The sequence below is a fragment of the Trichosurus vulpecula genome, chromosome 2 (assembly GCF_011100635.1).
Source record: "Trichosurus vulpecula isolate mTriVul1 chromosome 2, mTriVul1.pri, whole genome shotgun sequence".
Taxonomy (NCBI): Eukaryota; Metazoa; Chordata; class Mammalia; order Diprotodontia; family Phalangeridae; genus Trichosurus; species Trichosurus vulpecula.
The window spans coordinates 107,880,683-107,906,322 of NC_050574.1; the positions used below are offsets into that span (position 1 = coordinate 107,880,683).

The window sequence follows — 25,640 nt, forward strand, 5'->3', positions numbered from 1 at the left end:
GCAGGGGACTTTGCTAAGTGCTGGCAGAGTTAGAAACAGTCCCAGCCCTCATGGAACTTGTCAGCTAGTAGGGGGAAAAGATATGAACACAGATAACTGTTCTACATGTATTATATGACGGATGCATTACAGTACGGCAGACAGTGTTGTGTGAGGTGTGAAGGTGAAAGCCCTTGCCACCTGGGGGAAATCATTGAATGCTTCGGAGAGGAGGTGACATTTGAGTCCATAGGATTATTTACTTGAATCTGGAAGAGACTTTGGAAATTCAACCCTCATCCCCATTTGGGGGCTCTAAAGGACCTCCAAAATCTATTCCTTATCTCCATCTTTAAAGGGACCTCGCAACAACCCCCCCTCACCCCTTCCCCACTACCAACCTTTGGGAGCTTTAAAGGATGAGCAGGAATTCTTCTTTAAGTTAGCTTTTCTGAATAATAAGAAGGTAGGATACTTCCTGTTGTGCCAGGAGAAGACAGTGTATCATAGCGGGAAGACCAGCGGACTTGGCAGCAGTTTGTTCATGGTGTATAGGGCTGCGAGCTCTGTATTGAGTTCTAATAGTATTGTTGATTAGTCATATCCAACTCTCTGTGACCCCATTTGGGGTTTTCATGGCAAAAATACTGGAGTGGTTTGCCACTTCTTCAGCTCCTTTTACAGATGAGGAAATTGAGGCAAACAGTATTAAGTGACTTGCCTAGGGTCACACAGCTAGTAAGTGTCTGCAGCTAGCTTTGAACTCAGAGCTTCCTGACTCCAGGTCCAGCAGCGCTCTACCCATTACGCCACCCAGCTGTCCCTAAGGATCAGACGATGCTGAAGGACTTTAGGATGTTTAGCTTTGAGAAGATTTACGAGAGATCCAGTTACCAGGGAAGTAGCATCTCTGCCATGGACCACTCGCCTGCTGTACTAAACCCATTTCCTAGACTAAAATTATCCAAATCTGGGTGACAGGTGGAATGTCTTCAGGTAAGCAATAGGTTATCACCTTAGGCAGGTGATAGGGTAAAGCTAGGTGGTGCAATGGATAGAGCACTGGGCTTGAAATCAGGAAGACCAGAGTTCAAATCCAGCTTCAGACACTCACTAGCTATGTGACCTTGGGCAAGTCACTGAACCCTGTTTGCCTCAGCTTCTTCATATATAAAAATGAGATAGAGAAGGAAATGGCCAAGAACATCACCACATTAGAAGAAGGATTCAGCTTGCTCAGCTTGGCACCAGGTGGGGACCCAGGAGCGGCAATGAACAGATGTTACAAAGAGACAGATTTAGGCTTGATATAAAGAAATTGGAGCTGTCCATGGAATAGGCTACTTGTAGCCTGATGGGACGCATTTAAACAGCGGCTGGATGACTAGTTTGCCAAGTATATTATAGAATTATGTTTTTAGTTACGGGTTGAACTAGATGACATCTGAGATCCCTTCCGGCTCTGAAATTCTGGGGTTCTATGAAAACAGAGACAAAATGTCTGGATTAACATCCCAGCTCCAACATTTAGCAGCCATGCAGAAACTAGGCAGAATTTGGACATTAGATGAAGTTGTTTATGGTCTGCACAGACTGGGCCCTGTTCTTAGGGGCAGCTAGGTGGTGCCATAGTGCACAGAGCCCTGGGCCTCCGGTCAGAAGTTGCTTTTGTTTTGTTTTTAGGGCGGTCTGGAGTCCAGAAGACCTGAGTTCAAATCTAGCCTCTGGCACTTATTAGCTGGACGACCCTGGGAAAGTCACTTAACCTTTGTCTGCCCGAGTTTCCTCAACTGTAAAATTAGGATAATAATAGCACCTACCTCCCAGGGTTGTTGTGAAGCTCAAATAAGCTATTTGTAAGTCTCTTGGACAGTGCCTGGCACATAGTAGGTCTTATATAAATACTAGCTATTCTTCTTCACTTTATCTCCCTCTGTCTTTGCTGTTTCACTCCCCTTTTAGTCCCTTTAAGATCTTCTTTTCTCTCTCTTTTTCCCTCTAAAAAATGGCTCTATACCAGATTTTCTGTGAACCCTATAGCATTTTGGTGAAGCCTGTTCTTGAAATGGTGGTATTTTTTAAAAAATTCATAATTGAAGGAAATGATTAATTTTGGTTAGAGATGAGTAAAAATAAAGTTTTAATTTCTTCTCCCCACCAAGTTCACAGATTCCCTGAAATGTGTCCAGTTTCTTTAACTGTTGCCCAGACTGGGACTAGGGACTTTGGTTCTCTTCCCCTGTGACCTCATAAGCAGAGCCAGTAGGGTTGGGACACATTCCCTGTCCCCAGGGAACTTTAGATAGAATTAGCTTTTGGGGGCTGCTGGGCCTTATTGTTTAGTAATGTCAAGCTTGTGGTCCACTGAAATGCTTCAGATCTTTTAAAAAAAAACCCAAAACATTAATTGCTCTTTAGCTATACCTTGACCTGAGCACGCTTATAGCTTTTTTTAATCTTTTATTTTTAACCCAAGTGAAAGACTTTGCATTTTCCCTTATTAAACTTCATCATATTAGATTTGGCCAAATGTTGCGGCCTCTTAACAAATTTTTGCACCCCATTTCTATTATTCATGCTCCTATCCTCTTCTTGTAAAATCAAAAACAACTAATCTTTTATTAAGGGGGGTGTGTGGGGTGTTTGAGTTAAGCTGAATTCACTTTGTAAAAAACAAAAACAAGTTCTCATTTTCAGTTCACCACGGGGAACAAAAATCAAAGCCCAGGATCCTGGAGGTGGCCACAGTATGACCTGCCACGTACTTGGCATTTAAGTTTGCTTTTCTTTGTATCCCCAGTGCTTAAAACAGTGCCTGACGTAGAGTAGACACTTAATAAATGCTTATTGGATGACTGACTGAAACAATGACGCTTTCCAGTTCATCAACAAGCATTTATTAAGCACCTAGTGTGTGCTAGTCTCTGTGGCCACGGGTGTGAAGAAAAGCAGTAATGATGGTCCCAGCCCTCAAAGAGCTAACATTCTAATGGTGGCCACAAGGGACGACGATTTTCCCTATTAAGTAGATAGTGTAAGTTTTAGTTAACCAGTGCAGATTCTCAGTCCTTGCCCCTCTCCACCCACAGACATTTTCCCTGACTCCAATTTAACCAGCTAAATACTATCTGTTCTTGGTATTTCAGTGATTGACCATCCAGTGTTCTGCCCCTGACCCATGACTGGGTTCCTTTCTTTCTCCTGCGGTTCTGAATACTTGGAACAAAAGGGATTTTGTTTACTATTGAAATACTGCTTCCATTTTATGGTCTTGCAAACAGTGAAGGCAGAGAGAGAAATAAAAGGCTTCTGGCGCTGGCCCAGGTGGCCTGATGGAAGCCGGGGATGAAGGGGGAGGAGGCTGAAGCCCCAGAGGAGGGATAAAAGGCAAACACTGCTTCCCAGAAGCTGGTTTGCTTTGTGGTCTTGATGGTCTTAGAAGAAGGAGGAGGGGAAAATGACTGAGGAAAGCTGGGGTCACACAAAGACGTTTAAAGGCAGAATACAACAGCATTAGCCTGGGACAAAGAGGTGCTCCCCAGTTGTGTGACTCACATGTTGAGATCTCTGTCTTCTGGCTGATAAATGGTTGTTGTTATTCAGTCTTGTCTGACTCTGTGACCCCTTTTGGGGTTTTCTTGGCAAAGATACTGGAGGGGTTTTCCATTTTCTTCTCCAGCTTATTTTACAGGTGAGGCAACTGAGGCAAACAGGGTCAAGTGGCTTGCCCAGGGTCACGCAGCTAGAGAGTGTCTGAGGTCGAATTTGAACTCAGCTCTTCCTGAATCCAGGCCCAGCGCTTTATCCACTGTGCCACCTAGCTGTCCTGGCTGAGAGATGGGTATTCACAAATATTCACCCTCTTTCCTCAGGCTAGAATCCTAGGACTTAAAGCTGAACGGGAATTTGTACATTATGTGTTCTACCCCCTTCTGTTAATAGGTGGAAAAACTAAGGTCAGAGAGGGGAAGTGACCTGAATCCTGCCTGTGACACCACCCTCCCCTCTAACCCGGGGGCTGTTGACTGTTGGACTCCCATGCCCCCTCCCTAGATTGTCTGTGCCCAGGTTTCCTTATCCTTGCCTTACCTCTTGGATCTACTCCGTTCCTTGATAGGAATTGGCATTGAGTTTAATCAGGAAAGGGTAGATTGCATTTCCTTCGTTTCCCCCTGCTGCCCCCCTGGAGCCCCAGCCCAGGAGTGAGGATCCTGGAGGTCTGATCCCCAGTGCCCTGCCCTCCCTCCTTATCTCTCCTGTGCCTCTGAGGAGCCATTCACCCAGATGCAGGATTACAATGTGGCAGCCGTGCTCTGGGTTGAAAAACACATTACTTTATGCATTCTAATCAGTCAACTAGCCCCACTGGCTTTTCCTGCAGGACACCTCTGAGGTCTGCCCTTTCCTCTGTCCCTCTGCCATCTACGTTTTGGTCTTCTCTGTCTTGATTACTGCGCTCCTTCCTTTTCAGTGGATAGAGCCCTGGGCTTGGAGTCAAGAAGACTTCTCTTCCTGAGTTCAAATCCTCCTCAGACACTTAGTAGCTATGTGACCTTGGATGAGTCACTCAACTGTTTGCCTCCATTCCCTCATCTGTAAAATGAGCTAGAGAAGGAAATGGCAAACCACTCCAGTATCTCTGCCAAGAAGATCCCAAATGGGGTGGGTCAAGAAGAGTCAGACACTACTCGAAAATGATTGAACAACAAAAAATCCCAGACTTCTTACCATGGTTCAGCTGTTGCATTCTCCTCCTTGGAAACTCTCCCCATCACACTCTTCTAGAAATATTATCACCTGACTTTGACCCTGAGACCTCTGATGAGTCGGCCCCATGCTATCTCACCCTCTCTACTTGCTGAGACACTGATAGCGGGTTCCAGCTGGATAATTTGCTCCAAGCCCTGACTCCCTGGCCCTTTTGGACTTTCCAGTACCCTTCACCTGCTCCTTCCTCCCTGCTGGGTTTTGGCAACACACACACACACATACACACACACACATACACATGCACTCGAGCGTGCGCACGCACACTCAGGCACACACATGCATGCACACTCATGCATACACGCACACATGCATGCACACTTAGGCACACACACAGACCCTCTCTCTTTGCCTTTCTCTTTCCCACATCCTTTCTGTCTCACTTGGGTGATTGCTTTCTTCATGTTATTAGAAGTTTCATTCTCCAACTAAATATTTCTTTTGCAGGACCATTATCTTGAATCCAGCTCCTCCCACGTCAGATGAAGCCCAGGAAAACCCAAGGAAGTTATCTTTGTCTCCTACAAAGGTAGATTGAATTCAGTCTTTTTTGTAAAGAAAAAAGTCATATGGGAGTGAATATTGCTTTTCCCTTTACCAAAATACAATGAAATGAAAATTTATGCAATGAAAGATGTAGTTGAATATTTAATTATTAGAGATGGAACATGAAACAGTCTATAGAATGCTAAACTTGAAGTCAGGAAGGTCTGGATTCAGATCCCACTTCTGACATTATCTATATCAGGGTTTCTTTAAACTTTTTCCACTCTACTGTCAGCACTTCTTAAACCGTGGATGGGGTGGAGACACACAGTTTAAGAAGTGCTAACCTATATGACCTTGAGTAAGATAAGTGATTTTTGAAACTTGGTTTCTTCTTCTATAAAATGAGAATAACAGTACTTAGTACTTACCTCAGAGGCTCATGCCGATGAGAAAATAGATGTAAAGTCCATTGCAAACTTTAAAGTGCTATATAAATGTTAGGTTTTATTAGTATTAACAGGTATTATTTTGTGCAAGAAAAATACCTTCTTTTCCTTACTTTGGATGAATGTTTTGTCTGCTCTAATCAATGGAGTAGAAAATCTGTTTTTCATTTTTTACCTAAGACTATTCAGGCCAATTTGTCTATCCCAAGAGGGACAATGGCGTATTTATTCCATGAAAATTTAATTTCCCAGCCTTCTCCCTATTATATTGTTCTTTTAAGTCTTGATTAGAGTTTGCCTCATGAGAGGTACCTCCGATTTGTAAAATCACAGACAAAAAACTCTCTAAAAACTGGCATTCTCTCTATAGGCCCTCTTTCTTGACCAACCCTTTGGTCGGTCCCTCTGTGGCGATTGTTCACATTCCTACTGGTGATCCCAGGATCCCAGAGGACCCTATAGCACTTTGAGAATAATCAAAAAAAGGAGAGATGACATTTGATTGGGTTTTAGATGAACTTAATGAGAGATTTCATGCCATAATGGAATAGGGACAGAAGTACAAGCCACAAGACTTGAGTTCAGGTTTCACTTCCTGCCATTACTAGCCCTGTGGCCATAGCTCAGTCCCCTAGCCAACTAAGCCTTACTTTCTCTATCTCTTAGATTGGGATAATAACACTTATATAGACTACCTCATGTGGTTGTCGTGAGGAAATTTTAGGTATGTCAGTGGATATTCTTATTTCTCATGTCTCTTCCAATGGGAAAAAAAATCCATGATTATAGTGTTAGTTGTATTTCATAGAATTATAATATTCCTTGAAAATTTATATTTTTTGCAAACTATACCTTATAGCTCTTCATTAACTAAGATAGTTGATTAACCGAGCATCCCTATTTCCTAACCATGCCACGAAACAGAGAGTTTATTGGAATAGCTCAAGTATTGAATGTTTTTGGATATAAAATGCATTTGCCAACATTAAGTTTCTGTTAGGCTGCTTTGGAAACAAATTTAATAAACAATATTTTTCCTCAGCTAAGGAAGAATCCATTTAATAGCTCTATATTACCAGAGGATAACGTATCTTTCCATATCCCAAATGAACCATCAGAAAATGGACGAACTGGCTTACTTCAGACTTCAAAAGAAGGTAAATATTATTTTTATGGGATGGCTATTTTTACTCTTGTGCTCTGAGGACTAAGGGATCTTCTCAGAATTCCTTTTGCAAAAATGACTTCCAAATGAGAGTTTAGGTTCCTGATGCTTTTCTTGATCTTCCTTCAGCACCTCGTTCCCTGACCTAAAGTAGGGGTGATTCAGCCTTGGTTCTGTCCCTTATAGTAAGGACTCTGTTTCTCTGTCCCATTCCGTACTTCCACTCCCATACATAAACTGGTCATTTTCCCCCACTGACCCCAGTTTGGCAGTGGACAGTGGGGGCAGGAAAGGGTGGGGAGATTTAATTTGGGAAGAAAATACTGACAGGTAGCAAGGTAACGCAGTAGATAGAGTGCTAGGCCTGGAGTCAGGAAGACTTCTCTTCCTCAGTTCAAATCTGGCTTCAGACACTTACTAGGTATGTGACCCTGGGCAAGTCATTTAACCCTATTTGCCTTAGTTTCCTCATCTGCAAAATGAGCTGGAGGAGGAAATGGCAAACCTCTCCAGCATCTTTGTCAAGAAAAACCCAAAAGGGGTCACGAAGAGTCAGTCATGACTGAAAAAGTGACTAAACGAGAAATTGATAAGTAAACTTAATTATCCAAACTCATTGATTGTGTACAGACTTGTATTCCCTCTTCTGCTTGTAGGTTGCCTTCCATAGTCTAGAAGGACTTGGGAATCTAAGAGTTGGAAGATTCCGCAGTCCACCCCTCTCATCTTATAGATAAAAAGAGACATAAGCTCAGAGGCAATCCCACTGTGGTGATCCACAGGGAAGCTTTGACCTGGGCCAGTCTGCACCCTGGTAGGCAGTGTGGTGACCTCCTCCCTTCCACCTCCCTCCTCAGCTCCTGGGTGCTCAACATATTGGTTCTAGGTTTTTTGTGAACACCTGATCAACTCCAGCCCTACTGTAACTCAAGACTCTTGAGCTCAAATGATCCACCAGCCTCAGCTTCCCTCCCCCCCTAGAATTATAGGCATGTACCATCATGCTGGACTGTTAAACAAAATTAAAAAGAAAACAATTCTTTTCCTCAAGAAGCTTTCATTCTACTGCGGTTAAATAACACATACACAGAAGTGTAAATACACAATAATAGCAGGAAAGAGGTCAAGAAAGGCTTCATACAGGTGGTGGCACCTGACCTATGCTCTAAATGAACAGTTCTCAGAATGTGGTCTGGAGACCCCCAAAACCCTTTCAGGAGATCCTTGAAGTCAAAACTATTTTTACAATAAATACAAAGACATTTTAATTTCTGAACCAGTAAATATCAATAGATTGTAACCCACATAAACAGAAGCTCTTTAAGGGTCTTTAGTAATTTTTAAGAATGTGGAAGGATCCTGACACCAAAAGGTTTGAGAACCACAGTTGTAAAGGAAGCCAAGTAGGAATTTACAAAATGGAGCTGATGAGGAGTTACATTCTGTATGTGGGCAAAAGCAGAGAGCTAAGAAATGGAATGCCGTGAATGGGGAGTGTCAAGCCTGCCAGTGTAACTGGACCACTGCTGGAAGCGGGGTAATATGAAATTAGACTGGAAAGATGGGGAGAGATCCAAATTGTGAAGGTCCTTAATCTATCAGTAAACATTTAAATACTTATTATGTGCCAGATGCTCTGCTTAGTGCTGGGGATACAAAAAGGCAAAAGATGGCCTCTGCCTTCAGGGAGCTTATAGTCCAATGGGGGAAACAACATGCAAACGGATACAAAGCAAGCTGTATACAAGGCAAAGAGGAAGTCAGTAATAGAGGGAAGGCACTAGAATTAAGAGGGGTTAGGGAAGACTTACAGTGAGAGAAGGGATTTTTAGCTGGGACATAAAGGAAGCCAGGGAGGTCACTGGTCACAGCAGAGGAGGGAGAGCATTCCAGCCATGGGAACAGCCACAAAAAAATGCCTAGAGCTGAGAAGTCCAGTGTTTTATCTGTAGAATGGCCAGGAAGCTGGAATCACAGGATTAAAGACTACTGGGAAGGGAAAGTAAGATATAAAAAGACTGGAAAGGTAAGAGGGGGGCTAGGTGACGAAGGCATTTGAAAGCCACAGAGGATTTTGTATTTGCTCATGGAGGCAATAGGTAGACACTGGTGTTTATTTTTGGTGGGGGGGGGGCAGGGTATGTGACATGATTGAACCCGTACTTTACAAAAATCACTTCAGTGGCTGAATGGAGGATGGATTGGAGTGGGGGAGAGACCTAGCAGCAGGTTATTGCAGTAGTCCAGGAGATAGAACCTGTACCAGGCGGTAGCAGTGTCAGATGGGAGAAGGGGCCGTATTCCAGAAGTGTTGCAGAGGTGAAATCAGTTTGTCCTGGTTGGCCGCAGCTTGGATGTGAGGGATGAGAGATAATGAGCAATCCAGGATAACTCCTCGGTTGCAAGCCTGAAGGACTGGGAGGATATTGTTGCCCTCTACAGTAACAGGGAAGGTAAGAGGAGGTGAGGGTTTGGCGGCAGGGAGAGGGGGAGAAAGATAATGAATTCCATTTTGGACTTGTGAGTTTAAGATGCCTACTGGACGTTCAGTTTGAGATGTCTGAAAGGAAGTTGGAGATGTGAGATTGGAGGTCAGCAGATAGTTCAGGATGAGAATTTTGCATTTTGCTTAGACAAGAGGAGCCACTGAAATTTTTTGAAGGGAGAGGAGGGTGCATTACCTAGCCAGATCTGTATTTTAGGAATATCATTTCGACAGCTGGAGTAGGTAGATAGATTGGAGCGGGGAGAGACTAGACGTAGAGACAAAAGTGATAGATTGGAGTAGGAAGAGACTAGACGTAGAGACACTGGTGATGAAGCTGTTGTAATAGTCTAGGCAAGAGAAGGTGAGGGTTTGAAGGAGGCTTGCTGTGTGGGTGGAGAACTGGGGGTGGATGCGAGAAATACTGTAGAGGTAGGATGAACAGCACTTGGAAACTGTGGGATGGGTTGAAGAGTTGAGAATCATGCTGAGGTTGTAGATATCCTCAACAGAAACAGGAAAGTTTGGAGAAGTGGGGAAGAGAAACTCGTCTTGCTCTTTTTGAGAGGCAGTTGGGTGTGGTAGAAAAGGCATTGATTTTGGGGTCAGAGGACCTAGGGTTTTTAGGCCCACCTGTTTCAACAATCTGGCTAGCAGCTGCTGTGGGGGTGAAAAAACAACAACAACCAGCTCACAGAACACTGCAAGCCCAGGTTCTTTGGATCTGCTTTACGAAGGAAAGCAACGTTAAGGAGTTAACAATCTTACTTTAATCCAGCATACAAACTGCCATTCACTTAGTTCAGGGGAAAAGCCAGCACCCTGAACTTCAGAGCAAATACAAACAAATTACAAAAAGACCAAATATAATTCATAGTTACCAAGAAAACCATCAACATCTGAGTTCAGCCAGAAGACCCTTAGAGCGGCAGCCCAGAGTCCTGCTCCTCCAGGAGCGAGAGCCTTAAGTAAATAGCTCTGGCTTCCCTTTTTATGCAGCCGCCATCATCAAATGTCATCTGAGGGACCAGAACTTAAGCTCTTACTATTGGCTCTGGAGTTAGCACCGCCCTTCATTCGCCTCACCTTAGTTACCAATTCACACCCACATAGGCTTAGCACCTAATAGATAGGGGTTTGGGCCTGGGGCTTAGCACCTAGTAAGACTCAATCAAAGACACTGAATTAATCAAAGGAAACAAAGGCCAAACTCTTCGAGGATCCCCAATATACCACCTCAGCTGTTTACTAATTTGGTGACCCTGGTCAAGTGGGTTGGCCTCTCTGGGCTTCCATTTCCTCATCTATAAAATGAGGGGAGGCAGCTAGGTGGCATAGTGGATACAGCAAAGGCCCTGTAGGCAGGAGGACCTGAGTTCAAATCTGGCCTCAGACATTTGACACTTACTAACTGTGTGACCCTGGGCAAGTCACGTAACACTGATTGCCTAGCAAATAAATGAATGAATGAATAAAAATTAGGGTGTGGGATCAGATAATCAGTCCTGTCTCTTTCAGCTCTAAATCTATGATCCCACAGAGATCATTTTATTTAAAAATACATAAAATTTTGCTGGGAGTTTAGCCTTAAACTTGGGCTCATGCTTTATCTGTAAATCTGAAATGTGTGTCACTTTTCCCCAAGGTGCAGTGACTCTACTTTGTAGTTACTGCTCTTCTTTCTTACTGAGTGCTTTGCCATGTTTATGCTTAATTTTCAGATGCATTGCTTTATTCAAAGGAAAACAAGTCCACCCCATACTTTCCAGACCAAAGATTAGAGGAACCAAGACCAGTTGTTCTAGGACCTGTAGATGGGTCCCCAGTGAAGCCACCGATCCCCAAAGCCAGGAAATTTATTTATAAAAATATAGCTAATGTACAGCCAGATGACAACCAGTTTCTTCCTAAACTGGGCCAAAGAACAGATTCCCTGAACAGCAGAAGTGCCCCCAGAGGGATCCTAAAACGGAACTCCAGCTCCAGCAGCACCGATTCGGAGATTGTTCGTTCTAATCCCACCTTGGAACCCAGAAGCAAAAACATGCCAGCCCAGCTTGTTATTCACGAGGGAAATCCTGAAAAGGATGATTCCGTAGAGGATGAATCTTCCCAGAATCCGCTGGAGCCTTTAAAACATGTGAGATTTTCAGCAGTGAAGGAAGAAGTTCCTCAGGGTCCTGAGCTGAACCACGGCAGGGAAGTGGGAGAGTTTAGCCTTTTGGAGTCTGACATGCCCAGGAGTGGAATGGAAGGTGCAGGTGACTTTCAGGAGCTTCCAAACAAACCTGTGTTTTCCAGATACAGAAAACCAGCCCAACATATGAGTCCAGCCTCTGACTCTTACCAGATCAATGGAACTAGCCCATCAACTGAGAACATCTATAATCAGAAAACCCATCCTCATTCAGAGATTTTAACCGAAAGACAATCTTTCAGTGCGGACTTGCCCTCTAACAGAGAGTCCAAAAAGGCATCATCAAAGCGGTTGAGCCTTGAATCAGAGTTATGCAAAAACCCTGCTGGTAAGAAAGTTAACTGATATCTACCGTGTGCTAATTGTTGTCTTCACATGGGTTTAGAATCAGAAAGTTGCCCCTAAAGAGGCTGATTATTTGCTCCTAAGACCACGTCTGCAGTTCTAGTCATTGCTACCTGATATTGTGTCAGTTAATAGGGAGATAGGCATTTTTACCAAAGAGTGGATAGCTACAGTCATAAACAGAATCCTAGAATGTGAGAGATGGAAGGGATCCTATGGGTCCAAGAGAAGCAGAAATTGTACAGATGATTCCCCCAAATCCATTTTTCTATAAAAATAGAACTCCAATAAAACAACAGTATGCATTTATTTAACTAAACTCAATTACCACCTTGCTTTTACAAGTGGATATAGTGCAGAATAAAATTTAAAGTCATGTAAATGCCTACTTACAAAATAAATCCCTTGTTCCCTAAACTTAAACTTCCACATTGTTGTTCAGTCTGTTTGACTCTTTATGACCCCATTTTGGGTTTTCTTGGCAAGGATACTGGAATAGGTTGCCTGTTTCCTTTGAGGTAAACAGAGGGTAAGTGACTCCACACAGCTAGTAAGTGTCTAAGGCCAGATTTGAACTGAGGAAGATGAGCCTTCCTGACTCCAAGCATGATGCTCTATCCACTGCCCCACTTGGCCACCTAGCTAGCATCCATACAATATAATATGGCTGGGCACTCAATCCATTGTGCCACCTAGCTACCCCTGAAAACCCCAGACATTTGTCCTATTCTCAAAGTCGCTGAGCAAGTTGCACTGAAAATTCCTGGAACCTGTTTTAAATGAGTATATTTTAGTCACACTGAGCTCTTCTGAAGTAACTAGGCCCTTGTCTGAAAGTAGCTCTCTTAGTAATCTCAGGGGAAGCTCTGAATACTTTAGTCCCACCCCAGTCCCTTCCTTGTTCTTCTTCTTTTCCCGTTCTCTGCTCTTTCCCCTTATAGGTCAAAATAGGGGGTGGGGTGGGATGAAGAGGGTCTTTCTTCGATGGTATAAAGTCTATATTTTAATAACATGCAGCTTTCTCCTAATCAGAAAAAAGTTACCATAACAACTCAATTATTATTTTACTTCTCCCTTTAAAAAAAAAGAATATTCCATTATTGACCTTAATACGTTTACTAAGCCCTATAGTTTTACAACTTGGCTCAGATCAACCCTTTTCCACATTGAGTAGCCATGCGACCAAAAGGTAAGTCATTTTACTCTTGGCCTCTCAAAATTTCCTCTTTACTAGATGCCAGTCATTTAGTCATAGGATAAAATATAAAGTTATTTGCTAAAAAAAATGATGATAATGGTAAGTAGCATTTAAATAGTGCTCTAAAATTTGCAAAACCCTTTACAAAAATTATCTTTATAATAACCCTGGGAGGTAGGTGCTAGTTATTTTGTTATAGGAGGAAAATATTTATTATTAATAAGAAGAAGAAAGAAAATAGCTAGCATTTATATAGCTCTTCAGAGGCAGCTAGATAACTCAGTGCATAGTGCACTAGGCCTGGAGTCAGGAACACCTGAGTTCAAATCTAGACTCAGTCTCTAGCTGTGTGACCCCGGGCAAGTCACTTAATGCTGTTTGCCTTAATCCACAGGAGAAGGAAATAGAAAACCATAACCAGCTCCTCCACTCTATTTGAAATGATTTGAGTTACCTAAAATTAATTGTTTTACATTATTCTATGCAGAGAAACACCTATGTATAGAATAATATATATAAACCAACATTATAATTTTGTAAATTAACTCTGATGTGTGTGCATTTGTTTATATGTCTATGTCTTTGTCTAGGTCTAGGTCTATATACCTGAGTTTAGAGATATGGAAGCTTCAAAACCCTGAGCCTTGATGAGCAGTAACACTTTTCCTTCCCATTCTCCCATATGAAGGGGTACAATGTGTTTTGGGATTATTAAGTGAAGAACATGACCTTCCTCCCTCAGAGTATACTTAGTCTTAGGCCCATCCTAGCCTCACAGCTCCTGGCTTGTGGGCAGGAACCAGTGTGTTCTTCATACTAGTCAGCGTTTAGCTTCTTTGCTACCTGTTTGATTTGTAAGGAGTACATAGAGAGTAAGGAAAGAGTTCAGTTTGATGAGATGCATAGTATTTTCTTGCCATTGTTCCTCATTCCTTTCTCATTGGGACATTTTGGAATATACTGCCTTTTGATAGGCAGCCAGTTTCTCCAACATCTGGAATCACTTAAACAATGCAGTTCAGTAAACATTTATCCAAGTCATTAAATGGATGCATATTAAGAGCCTATTGTATACAGCACACTGTGTCAGGGAAATGAAGAGTATAGGCAAGATTCAGTTCCTGCCATCATAGAGCTTACACTTTAATCCAGAATGTGACATACAAATAAATAACTATATACAAAATAGCATATGATAAATCCATAAAGGCCTCAAACAAAGGGCTTTGTGAGATTTGAGATGGAAAAGGTCATTACTAACCTAGCTATTAGTAGTTTTATGGCAGCTAGGTGGCACAGTAGAGTACCAGGCCTATATTCAGGAAGACCTGAATTCAGATCTGGCCTCAGATACTTCCTAGCTGTGTGACCTTGGGCAAGTCACTTAACCCTATCTGCCTCAGTTTTCTCATCTGTAAAATGAGCTGGAGAAAGAAATGGCAAACCATTCCAGTATCTTTGCTAAGAAAACCCCAAAATGAGGTCACAAAAGGTCAGACATGACTAAAATGACTGAACAATCACAAAAATTAGTAGCTGTATTATGAATTGGAGTTTGAAGGATTTGGTAGGAATTTAGTAGATGCCTGTACTACTTTAATAACCTCCTAACATTTTTTCCCACTCTTTTTTTCCATTATCTCCCAGTATTGCTGACAGAATTGAAAGCACAAACACAGATCTTCAGGTGAAAAAAAAGAGCTTTGTTGTGCCCAAATCACTGAAGAACATACCTTAGGCAAAACTTAATATTAGCCAACCTGTTTGCTCTTTTTTAATTTAGAAAAGCATTTTTGTTACAGATGAGCGTCCCCATTGGGTTGAACCTGAATCACCTCAGGTACAAGATCTCAGGCATTCTACCGATCATCAGCAAGGTAAGCATGTAGATTTCAAGGCTCTGAACACTAAGGCCTGTTCTCAGTATGATCAAAGAGCCACTGAGATAATGAAAGCAACTGACCAATCCATCTCTAAAGTCCTAGACTGGTTTAGCAGAACTTCTAATCCTGATGCTAAAATACCATCCTCTCTACATCCTGAAGGGAGGCAGTCTAAAGGAAAATCAGACTCAACACGGCAGAATAACAACACCACAGAAATAGAAAATGCCGTCCCCCAGCAAGATGGCCCAAAATCTCCAATTTTCATGCACGGTGAGAGAGAGACTGTAGAAACTAGTTATCCATTTTGGATGAAGGGAGATCCATTATCTTTTGAAAATGCTAAGAATAGTGGCATAGAATTCAAGAAACCAGAAGGTGGTATTTCACCTGAACAAGTTGGCAAAGAGAAAGGACAACCATCACCACCATTCAGAAATCAAGGAAGCAAAAATATTACCCTTATTCAAGACACAAAAAATCCAAATGAGGAAATAGAAGCACATTTCCTAAATACTGACCATCCCTTTTACATTTTCAAAGTTTTAGACACTGAGTGCCAAGTGTCATCCAAAGCAGAGGATTCCTCGTACAAAGAAAAACTCAAATTTTTTGTTAATGGAAAAATCCAAGGAAACTCAAAGATGACTGTTGACTCTTCCGAGAATATTGGAGAATCCACGTTAAAGCGCGACACGGAAGCCAAAAGTGGAAGAGTGAAAAAAGCTGATTGTCTGTCATTTCCATCAGAGGGAGAGAATATCAGGTCACCAGGTCTTATTGCTGATGAGAGGTTTAGAGGAAAAGAATCTAATTTTCCCAATCAAGGTGAGCTATCTGCTCCTTTGCAGCAACAAGGAGCCAGTCATCCACCTGGGAGTCAAGTGCAAAGGGAGCAATATATAAGAGTAAGCGATCGGATATCCTTCTGGGAAGGAGGAGGGAAGACAGATAAAGTGACTGATAAGGTGTCCAGTTCAGCAGGAAACCAGGTACAAGTGCCTGCTACAATAAATTGGCCTGTGAAGTCAATGGATTTGTCTGTGAAAAATTTGACTGAAGACCAGAATGAGTTTGACCGAGTCATTGCCAAAAAAGTGGACCTAAATAAGAATAGCCAGATCTCTCATGGCCCTGGCTTCTATTCCTCAGTTAACTCTGAAGGGTTCAGGCCCCATATAATGGGAACATCCAGAGTGTATCCCTCAGTGGACCAACCAGGTAAAATACCTTCATTTCAAAGTGAATCCGTCAAACTTCCTATGACAGATAATTTGCAATCCGAAAGAGGCATGACTTTTCCAACATTAAAACATGATTCTCATGAAAGGAATGAAGCCTACTCCCATGTGGAAAATGACAGATCTTCTGTAGCCCAACGAAATCCTAACTTTAAGGTTTGGACCTTGGAGGAAAGGACGGATGAAAACTTCCCAACGCAAATTAACAATCGTTCACAGTTTCAGAATTTGAGAAACTTTTGGGACATGGGAACTAATTCAGGTAGTACAAACGACAGCACTCATCCAGGTAGTAAAAAATCATGGTCCTTGGATAGCCAGAAAGACAAGGAGTTTGTTGAAACTGAGTTAACAAAAGAAAAAAATGCCTCAGCAGAACACAACCTTCTAAAACGAAACAAAGCATCATATGGAGAGGAAATAGAGGAGTGGGATGCAAAACTGATTCCTCAGACACTTTCAGATGAAGCCACATTTCCATTGAAATCACCAGCAAAGTCCATTCTATTACCAAGGAATGTGCCATCGAAGGATAACGTGGATGAGCATCTAGACTGGTTGGTCCCTATGAAGTTCAAGGAAGAAGGGCATTTCTCAAGGGAAGAAGTGAAAGAGTCAGTCATGAAAACAAATGTTTTGCCTAAAGAATACCAAGACACGTTTAATAGAAGTTTAAAGAAACTACTTGAGGGAGCTCCATCACTGTCATTTCAGCCAGTGAGTAACAAAGCTACTTCAGAAAATGGGCATGAGCCCAGTCTTCCTGGAAATAGAGTATGTCTCCAGGAGACAGATTTGGCTGACTTTGAGAAAAGATCTGAATCTCCACAACAGGACTCAAAGGCAAGCAGACCCAGCACTCTAGACCCACCAGCAGCTAAATGTAAACCATTTATTTCCAGTCCAGAAAAACTGCTCAAGGAAGCACCTGAACTTCCAGACTCTTCTAGTCAAGTCAGGTCAGAAACTGTTTCCACTGGGACTAGTTCTTTGTCAAAACAGAGAAGGTTTTTTGAAAAAGTGATGGAGCGGAGTTATAACAATTCATTTCAAAAGAGGGAAGGGGGGATACCTCTTGAAGAGGTGGGGGATGCCTCAGATAATACTGTGGTCCCCCCCAAAATAAAAAGTGGTGATTGTGAAATAAGTCAGAAGGGACTATTTCAGGATGCTCCTCCCTCTTCCTGTTCATTATATCAGACTGCTAATCTTAAGGAGTCTTTTGGAGAGGCATCCAACTTTTCCCAAGAGATGTCTTCTTTCCACTCTGTTTATGCTGCCTTCCAGGACAAGGGAAAGCCTCTGCAAAGGGAAATTTCAGAGACTATAGAAAAAACAGTCCTCCCCAAAATTGAGTTGAATGATTTGAACACTGCATTGGAGAAGCTTCACAAGGAAGCCCAAGAAGATGTTATGTATTCCACCAGAGAGAGAAGGGCAGCTTCTGGAGAGTGTCAGCCAGAGTTCCCTGAGGGGGTGGCAGGAACACATGACCAGATAAACTCTCCAGCTTGGATGTCTGGAGAGCCAGTAGTTCCAGATGAAAAGAGTTCCCAACCTGTTGACATGGGCCTAGAAGAACCTAGAGAAGAAGCATCGGGTATATTTTCTGTACATTGTTGTGATCCACCTTACCTGGACCAATCTCTTATCCAGCCTGGCCCTACTAGTTCCCAGCATTCCAAAGAATTACCCCAGGAAATATCAGAAACTCTGACAAAAACCATCATCCAGCCTAAAGCTGAGCTCAGTGAATTCAATATTGGCTTAGAAAAACTCCTTAGAGAAGCCTCAGAAAGCCCTCCCTTGAAAGTGGGGAATGATAGAATGAAGAACTCAGAGGCACAGCTGACAGGTGAGTCAGACCTTTCCGGTCAGACTGCTGCTTCTGAAACCCAACTCCCAGATTTCCTTGAGGAAGTCAGGGAAACTATAGAAAAGTCTCGGGCTCCTTTAGTAGTTGAAACTGCATTTGACTTAGGTTTTGCGAAAATCCTTAAGGAAGTCTCCGTAACTTTGCCTACAGTGACAGAAGAAAAGGAAACTCTCGATATTGAGGCCTCTACATCAGAGCAGGGAAAGCTGTCCAGAAAAATGCCCCATTTGTATTCATGGAACCCAGGAGATACTAAGGTGAAGGTTAAGAGTAAAGTTTTGAAACCAGAAGGCCAGAAATTCATTAAAGACAAAGCAGTGGCCAGTAGAGAAGGAGGGCTGCAGGATTCTGAAAGCAGAATGTGTAAACCTGGAACGATGTCAGCAAAGAATGAACTTAGAGAGAATGCTGTTGACAGAGGAATGGGTGACAGTGCATGTGGGACCACAAGAGAACAGGTTTCTCAGGTCACCAATGAAGACCCATCTGAAAAACACTGTTGGGCCACACTCAGGGACCCCAGTGACTCACTTCCAAGAGAAAAGACACGTTCTTCTAAAATAAGCAAGGTTGAACTGTTTCTAGCAACACCATATGAAAGAAGAGAAGAAGAAAGAGAAAGCTCCTCTGGTTCGGATTTTTCAGAAGAATTTATCAGTTCTAATACAGACAGCCGGAGAAGTTCTTCCCGTGAGCATTTTGAGTTTTTTAAAATCTCTGATTTTTCTTTTAAAGAGAAATATGGCCACTGTCATGTGAAGTTAACTGTGTAGAGGCTGGCTTTGGGGGTCAAGGAAGACTTGGATCCAAGCCTTGCCTCTGATGCAGACTGACAGCGATCTTAACCCTTAGTGCCCTAGGCCACTCACTAAGACTCTGCTGGTCTCCATCGGTCGTGGGAGTGAATTTTTACTCCACGAGTTCCCTACACTGATAAAATCACTTCTGGATACCATCTCATCATTTCCCCAGAATATAGAGGATTATTAATTATGAGATCACTTAAAAAATAAGATTCATTTGGCTTTCTCTAACATATAACCCTTCCTATATTTGTTTATAGGAGTCATGAATGGCTATCCTGTGGAGGGGGGAGGGATTAAATAAAATGAATCTTCTTGTGGGGTCTAGACTTATTGCCTCATTTGCAGAAGGCAGCAAAGTCCAGTAGAAAGAACACGGGATGAGTAGCTAGGGAGGTGAGTGGATAGAACACTGGCCTTGGAGTCAGGAGGGCCTGAGTTCAAATCTGGCCTCAGACTTTTCCTATCTGTGTGACCCTGGGCAAGTCACTTAACCCCAATTACCTCTCCCTCTCCCCCAAACAAAACAGAACCAAAAAACCCCATGGGACATGGAGTCACAGGACTTTGGATCCATTCGTGGCTTTGCCACTTACTATCTGTGAGACTTTGAACAAGTTGGCTTCTCAAGTTAGCTTGAACAAGTTAGCTTCCTCTTTTATAAATGAAGGCATTGGACTAGATGACTTCTAAGGGCCCTTCCAAGTCTAAATATATGACCTTCGATACCATGATGACTAGGGCTTTGAGAAGAAATCCAGGTCTTTCTCTCTCTCATTTCAGTCATTTGCAGTCATGTACAATTCTTTGCTACCCCATCTGGGGTTTTCTTGGCAAAGATACTGGAATAGTTTGCCATTTCCTCCTCCAGCTCATTTTACAGATGAGAAAACTGAGGCAAACAGGGTTAAGCAACTTATCCAGGGTCGAACAGCTAGGAAGTGTTTGAGGCCAGATTTTAACTCAAGTTTCCTGACTGCAAGTCTGACATTCTGTCCACTGTGCCACCTAGCTGTCTGCCCCTCTCACTCTCTCTGTCTGCCTCTCTATATTTCTTCCTCTGTTTCTCCATCTCTGTCTTTCTATCTATACACATATCCCTCTCTCTCTCTCCCCCTTTCTTCCCCTCTCGCTCCCTCTCTCACTCCCTCCACCTCTCTCCCTCTCCACCTCTCTCTCTTTATCCTCCCTCTCTTTACTTTCTTTCTCCCCCTTCCCTCCCTCCCTCCCTTTTTCTCTACCTTTCTCTATGTCTTTCTCCATTTCTCTCTTTCTCTATATCTTTACATCCATCTCTGTGTATCTGTCTGCCTCTATATCTATTTGTCTATCTGCCTGTTTTGGTGGTGTGTTGGAGCCAGCTCAGGAGAGTCATATTAAAGTGTGAATGATTTACACCTCAGAAGTTGTCAAATGTTACAAATCAGAGCTGGATTTGTTGTTTTGTAGGACTTAAGAAAGTCATGGAGAAAATGTCAGTAATGCAGATGAAGTTGGAAAACTTGTCATGCATACATTTTTTTTCTTAAGGCCAGTTGTTAACCATTTACCAGCATACTCCTTGTATCTACCTGTTCATGTCTATCTGTCTCTGTATTTATGTATATCTTAACTATTTACCAAAAAGATTCGTTATTCCCTCCATGTAGATTCTACCTCCACTGATCCATATTACACTCCCCCAATACTCTGGGGAGACAAGTCTTCATGGATTGCTATAGCTCCTTCATGACTTCTTCAAAATTCACCAAAGTGGTGGCCAGGTTTTTAGTGATGAGCCTTTCTAGGCCAGTCCTTGGACAGCAGACACATAGTCCATTGCCAGCTTCATATTTGGAACTTTTGCATCTTGGAGAGGACCTGACGGGGCTTAGGCTATACTGGCAGAGTCTCCAGGAATCCAAAGTCAGCTCCATACTAGAAGCTGAGGAAGCTGGGGCATACTTTAGGGGGAAAAAAAACCAATGTATATCACAGATTCATTCTATTTATTTGTTTGGGCACATGTAGACAAACACATAAGGTGATTTCATTGTTAACCATCCTCTATGTTAATATTCATTATATATTCCCCTATAAAACTCATCATATTTGAGTTTTTGTTGCTTCTGTTTCCTTTAAAAAACAAATGAATGATATTGGGGCTAGTTAAACTTGTTAAAATATTCTCCTGGTAGGGATTAATGAGTATATTTTTTTGCTTATGTGAAAATGACTGACTTGATGAAGCTTCTTTAAGTGGGGCTGCCATTCTGTGCCACGAATGGCCCCAATATTTGGGTTGCAGGAAGAGTTTCATCGTAATGTTGGCTAAATACCAGGAAGCAAGAGCCATAGAATTGCTTTTTCCTCCAATATCTCATCTAAGAGGAAGTCCTAAAATTGTTTTGAGATGTTTTGAAATTTGGGAAATAATTTTCATCTTTTATCTGAGGGAATCTAATAATCTCCATTTTAATCTCTATTATACTCTATAATCTCCACTGCCCAGAGTGTGTGCTGGTTCTCACTGGAAAGGTTCATCCACCTGTCCTGCTCCATCTTTTAGGGAATAGGAAAGGGAAATCTTAATAACAAAACTCTAAGCCCCGTTTAAACCTTTGAGTCTAACGCTAGCTCAGTCAACAAATATCTGAGATCATTGCCACCTGTGGGTTCCACAGGTTTGGGAAGCTGCTCTCAGATTTCACAGTTTTGTCATAAAACATGTAGATATCCTCATTTCTGGCTTGATTAGTATCCTATTTTGGCAGAGTCAACAGAAGCAAATGGTTAGTGAGAAACAAAGTGATTAACATGAATCATGGGTAATGGAGGGTGCACTAGAGCCTAACCTAATGGTACCATAACTTCCCATAATCAACATTTTTTCCCCCAATGGATGACTAGAATTTCAAGAATTTTCCATTACCCTTCTCATTCTTGGTAGAAATAGAATGACTTCACTGTGTGTGGCAAAATTGCAAGTTTTGGGGTAATCTGACCAACAGCTGTTAGGCTCATCTTTCAGCAGCCAATTGGGGATTACACCCATTTGTGCCAAATGATTCCCATTATTACGGAGCTGGAAAGGGCCTCAGAAGCCATCTAGTCCAACTAATATCAGAATAAAAAAATCCTTTCTACAACATCCCTGACAAGTGGTCATCCAGCGTAAAGATGAGGGAACTCAGTCTTCTCAGGCAGCCCATTTTCACTTCTGGATAGCTCTGATTGTTAGGAAGTTTTTCCTTACATTTGAAACCTACCTCTTTGCAGCTTTGATCAGTCAACAAAAGTCTATTAAGTACCATCCATGTGTCAGGATCTAGAGATACAAATAAAAAAGTGAAGACAATCGCTGGCCTCAGAAAGCTTACACTCTAGTGGAGGGAATCTACATGTTCACATTTAAGTAAATGAAGGAAGTAACATAAAATAAATGCTGTGGCAGGTATGGGTGGGGTGCGGAGGAGAGGGTTGGCCTAACTACTGTAGGGATCAGGAAAGGTGATGCTCAGGCTGAGCCATGTTGGGGGCTTTGGCCTCCAAGAGGCAAAAGTAGGGAGGTAGGACATTGTAGCTATGGGTGACAGCTTGTAGTAAAGACAGAGAAGTAGAATGCGCTATACAAGGAATAGCAAATAGTAAAGAAGGAAGGAAAAAAGGGAAACAAGCATTTATTAAGCCCCTGCTGTGTGCCAGGCACTCTGCTAACCAATTTACAAATATCTCATTTGATCTTCATAACCCTGGAAAGTAGGTGCTATTATTATCCCTATTTGGGGGGATGATGGAAAATGATGAGGAAACTGAGGGAGATAGGCAAAATGACTTGCCCAGGATCACACAGCTAGTAAGTGTTTGAGGCTGGTTCTTAACTTAGGTCTTCCTGACTCCAGACCTAGCACTGTATCTACTGCTTTAGTTAGCTTCCAGCTTGGCCAATAGGCTAGTTTTGTTAGAACATAGGCAGGAAGGAGCGTAGTGTGCATTCGGCATGGAAAGCTAGGACAGTTCCATCAAATGTTTCTAGTTCTGCCCCCTGGGGCTAAGCAGAACAAATCTAATCCTTTTCAGGTGTGATGTAACTAGGAGCCATGGGTAGAAATTGAAAAAAGGCAGATTGAGACTTGGTTTGAGGAGCCATCCAATTTGAGCCATCCCAAAGTGGAAGTGGCTGCCTAGGAAAGTTCTGAATTTCCCATCCCTTGTGGCCTTTAAACAAGGTCTAGATGACCATTTCTTGGACCATATTGTTGTAGAGGGAATCCTTTTTACACAATAGATTGGCCAGACAGCCTCAGAAGCCCCTTTGAACTCTGAAATTCTCTGATTCTAAAAATAACTCACCATGAGAAAATCTTAATTTTGAAAGAGAAAAGAGCCTTTTTTGTGTGTTGGTAGCACCAACTTTGTGAGGCAGTACCTCCATAAGCTAGGCATGACCTAACAGAAATCTCCATTCTCATAGAATAGACACCTATGAGAAAGATGTGAATCCTAACCTTGAGAAGAATTGAAGTTCATTTTTTTAAAAAAATCAGTACATTGCCTCCGTGTTGGCATATGAAATGGCAGGTTTTCAATGTGGCACTATACAAAACATGGATACCCCAAAAAGGTCTGTACTGATGAGTGGTAATCCTAATTATTTTATTTTTGTTTGTTATTGCCTTTCTAAGTATTTCTTAACCAGCACAGTATATCTAGGTCCTGATTAGTACAAAACATGAATCCTCTACACATTTGGAATTATAACTATGTATAATATGGTCATTGGTTTCATCTCAGTGGAAATAGGCAGTGTGAATTTGAACAAGGCAACCACTTCAGGGAGATTCATCATTTGCGTTAATTGGAACCTACCTGTAACTTATAAAAAAGAAAGAAAGAAAAGGCCCAGCAATCCTATCATATGCTTTGTAGAAGTAAAATTCCTTTCTTATGGGAGCTTGGCATTCCCTAGCATAATTATAGGCAAAAAGGGCTTGATACTTTTCATTAATTGATACCTAAGACAGTGGTGGTGAGGGAAGGTATTGGGCAGTGTTTCACCATTTTTGTCTCATGACAGGTTCAGAAGAAGATTCAAATGCTGTTTTGAAGGCTTTGAAAAGGAATGCTGATAGGAAAATGCCTTCCCAAAGCCTAGAGGACATTCCATCAGACACATCAAGTGAGGACCAAGCTTGCCCTGCTGCTCATGCCTCATCTGAGCTTCCATATGCCTATATGCTAGGCTTTGGCCCAGCTGCATGGAGTTCCACACCAGCCCCTAACCTGCATTTAGACAGGGTAGACTAACATTCTCAGAGGGAGCTAGCAAAATTACTTTGATGAAGCTCATCCAAAGGCAGCTGGAGCTTTGCTTATGAAATAACAGCATGGGGAGGGGCTTCTAGAATCTTTTAGGTTTTGTTGAATGTTATTGTAGGAACCTTGGATTCAGACCTGAAAGGGAGGTCTCTTATGCAGTCTGACCCCCTCATTTTAAAAAAAGGAGACTGAGACTCAGACAGGGGAAGGGACTTGACCAAGGTCACATAGGTAAAAACAGCAGAACTGAGAGGCAGAACTCAAACCTAGGTCTTCATGATTCCTAGGCCAGCTCTGTGTCCACTACAGTATGCTCTCCAGAGTTGTATGATTTTTCATATTTTACCGTGAGAAAACCAAGTCTGAGAGAAGTTGTGATGTAAGTGACCCAGGGTAATACAGCCAAAAAGTGGCAGAATCTAGATTCAAACTCTGGCCTCTTGACTTCCCATCTCGAGTTTTTCCCACTCATACCTCTTTGCTGTGGCACCATGTAGCTGTGGAGTGAGCATGTGGTACGTGGCCTTTGTGTCAGGTGCCATGCAATTGCTGCATGATATGGAGATGGAGAACAAGTTCCTGGCTTCCGAGGCCTTGTTTCTCAGTTGTCTTTACTCCCCTTCCTCTCCCTCCATTCCACTCCAACGAGCTTATCTTTTGTCTTCTATTTGAACATAAGTCTTGGTCATTCAAAGACTGATTAGCCGTGCTGCTCCCCAGTGGCTTTGGAGCATATAGCCATAAGCACGTGCTCATTTGACTAGTCCATTGGCCAGCAAATATTTCCTGAGCATAGTAATGTACAGGGATGCAAATATTTCTTGAGCGTAGTAATATACAGGGATACTCGCACAAACTTGGGAAGCCTGGCTGCCACTTCTGCTTAAATCTTGAGTTTATGTTCACTGTGAACTACCAGCAAAGGGTCGCTCCGGTGCCAAACCACATTGAATTCATCTAGTTGTCAAATAAGAGTCTCTTCCAGACTCTTTGTCATGCCTGCCTCTCAGAAAAATCAGTATTAAAACGAAAAGCAACATCTTCCCCCACCAAACAGCTGCCTCCATCTGGAGCATCACAGATCTCTGAAACTCATCTGCCTGACTCAGATTTCAGCGTCAGCCACCTAAAGAATCTTAGAAAGGATGTTAGAGGTTGTCTCACCCACTGCAGGAATCTATCCTACAAGCTTTACAACAGGTGGTCTCTGCTGGAACAATTCCAGTGGCTGGGAACAACTCTCATTGTCAGGAAGTTGGCTACTGCCCCCTCCCCCTTTTATTGTTGGCACTGAGGAGCATACAAAGTCAAGGATTGTTGTTCTGTTTAGTAAAACTGTCTTTTATATGGTGGTGGCCATTTCCATTTTTAAAGCATTCAGGGATGTTTAGGGTTAAACCAAAATCATATTCAAACTGACTGGTATCCCTGCACGCTCCATTCCAGACACAGATACCCCACTCTCATT

The 25,640-nt window shown here is 42.4% G+C and overlaps 1 protein-coding gene across 1 annotated transcript in view; it reads left to right on the plus strand.

Annotated features, from left to right (window-relative positions):
- The window catches only part of SYTL2 (synaptotagmin like 2), a 105,145-nt gene that overhangs the window by 35,808 nt on the left and 43,697 nt on the right, over nucleotides 1–25,640 (plus strand). Inside the window, exons 4-8 of the mRNA XM_036746030.1 lie at nucleotides 5,194–5,275; nucleotides 6,724–6,838; nucleotides 11,053–11,856; nucleotides 14,874–14,948; nucleotides 23,931–24,032. Of these exons, the coding sequence (XP_036601925.1) occupies nucleotides 5,194–5,275; nucleotides 6,724–6,838; nucleotides 11,053–11,856; nucleotides 14,874–14,948; nucleotides 23,931–24,032 (1,178 nt within the window). The remainder of the gene's footprint in view (nucleotides 1–5,193; nucleotides 5,276–6,723; nucleotides 6,839–11,052; nucleotides 11,857–14,873; nucleotides 14,949–23,930; nucleotides 24,033–25,640) is intronic.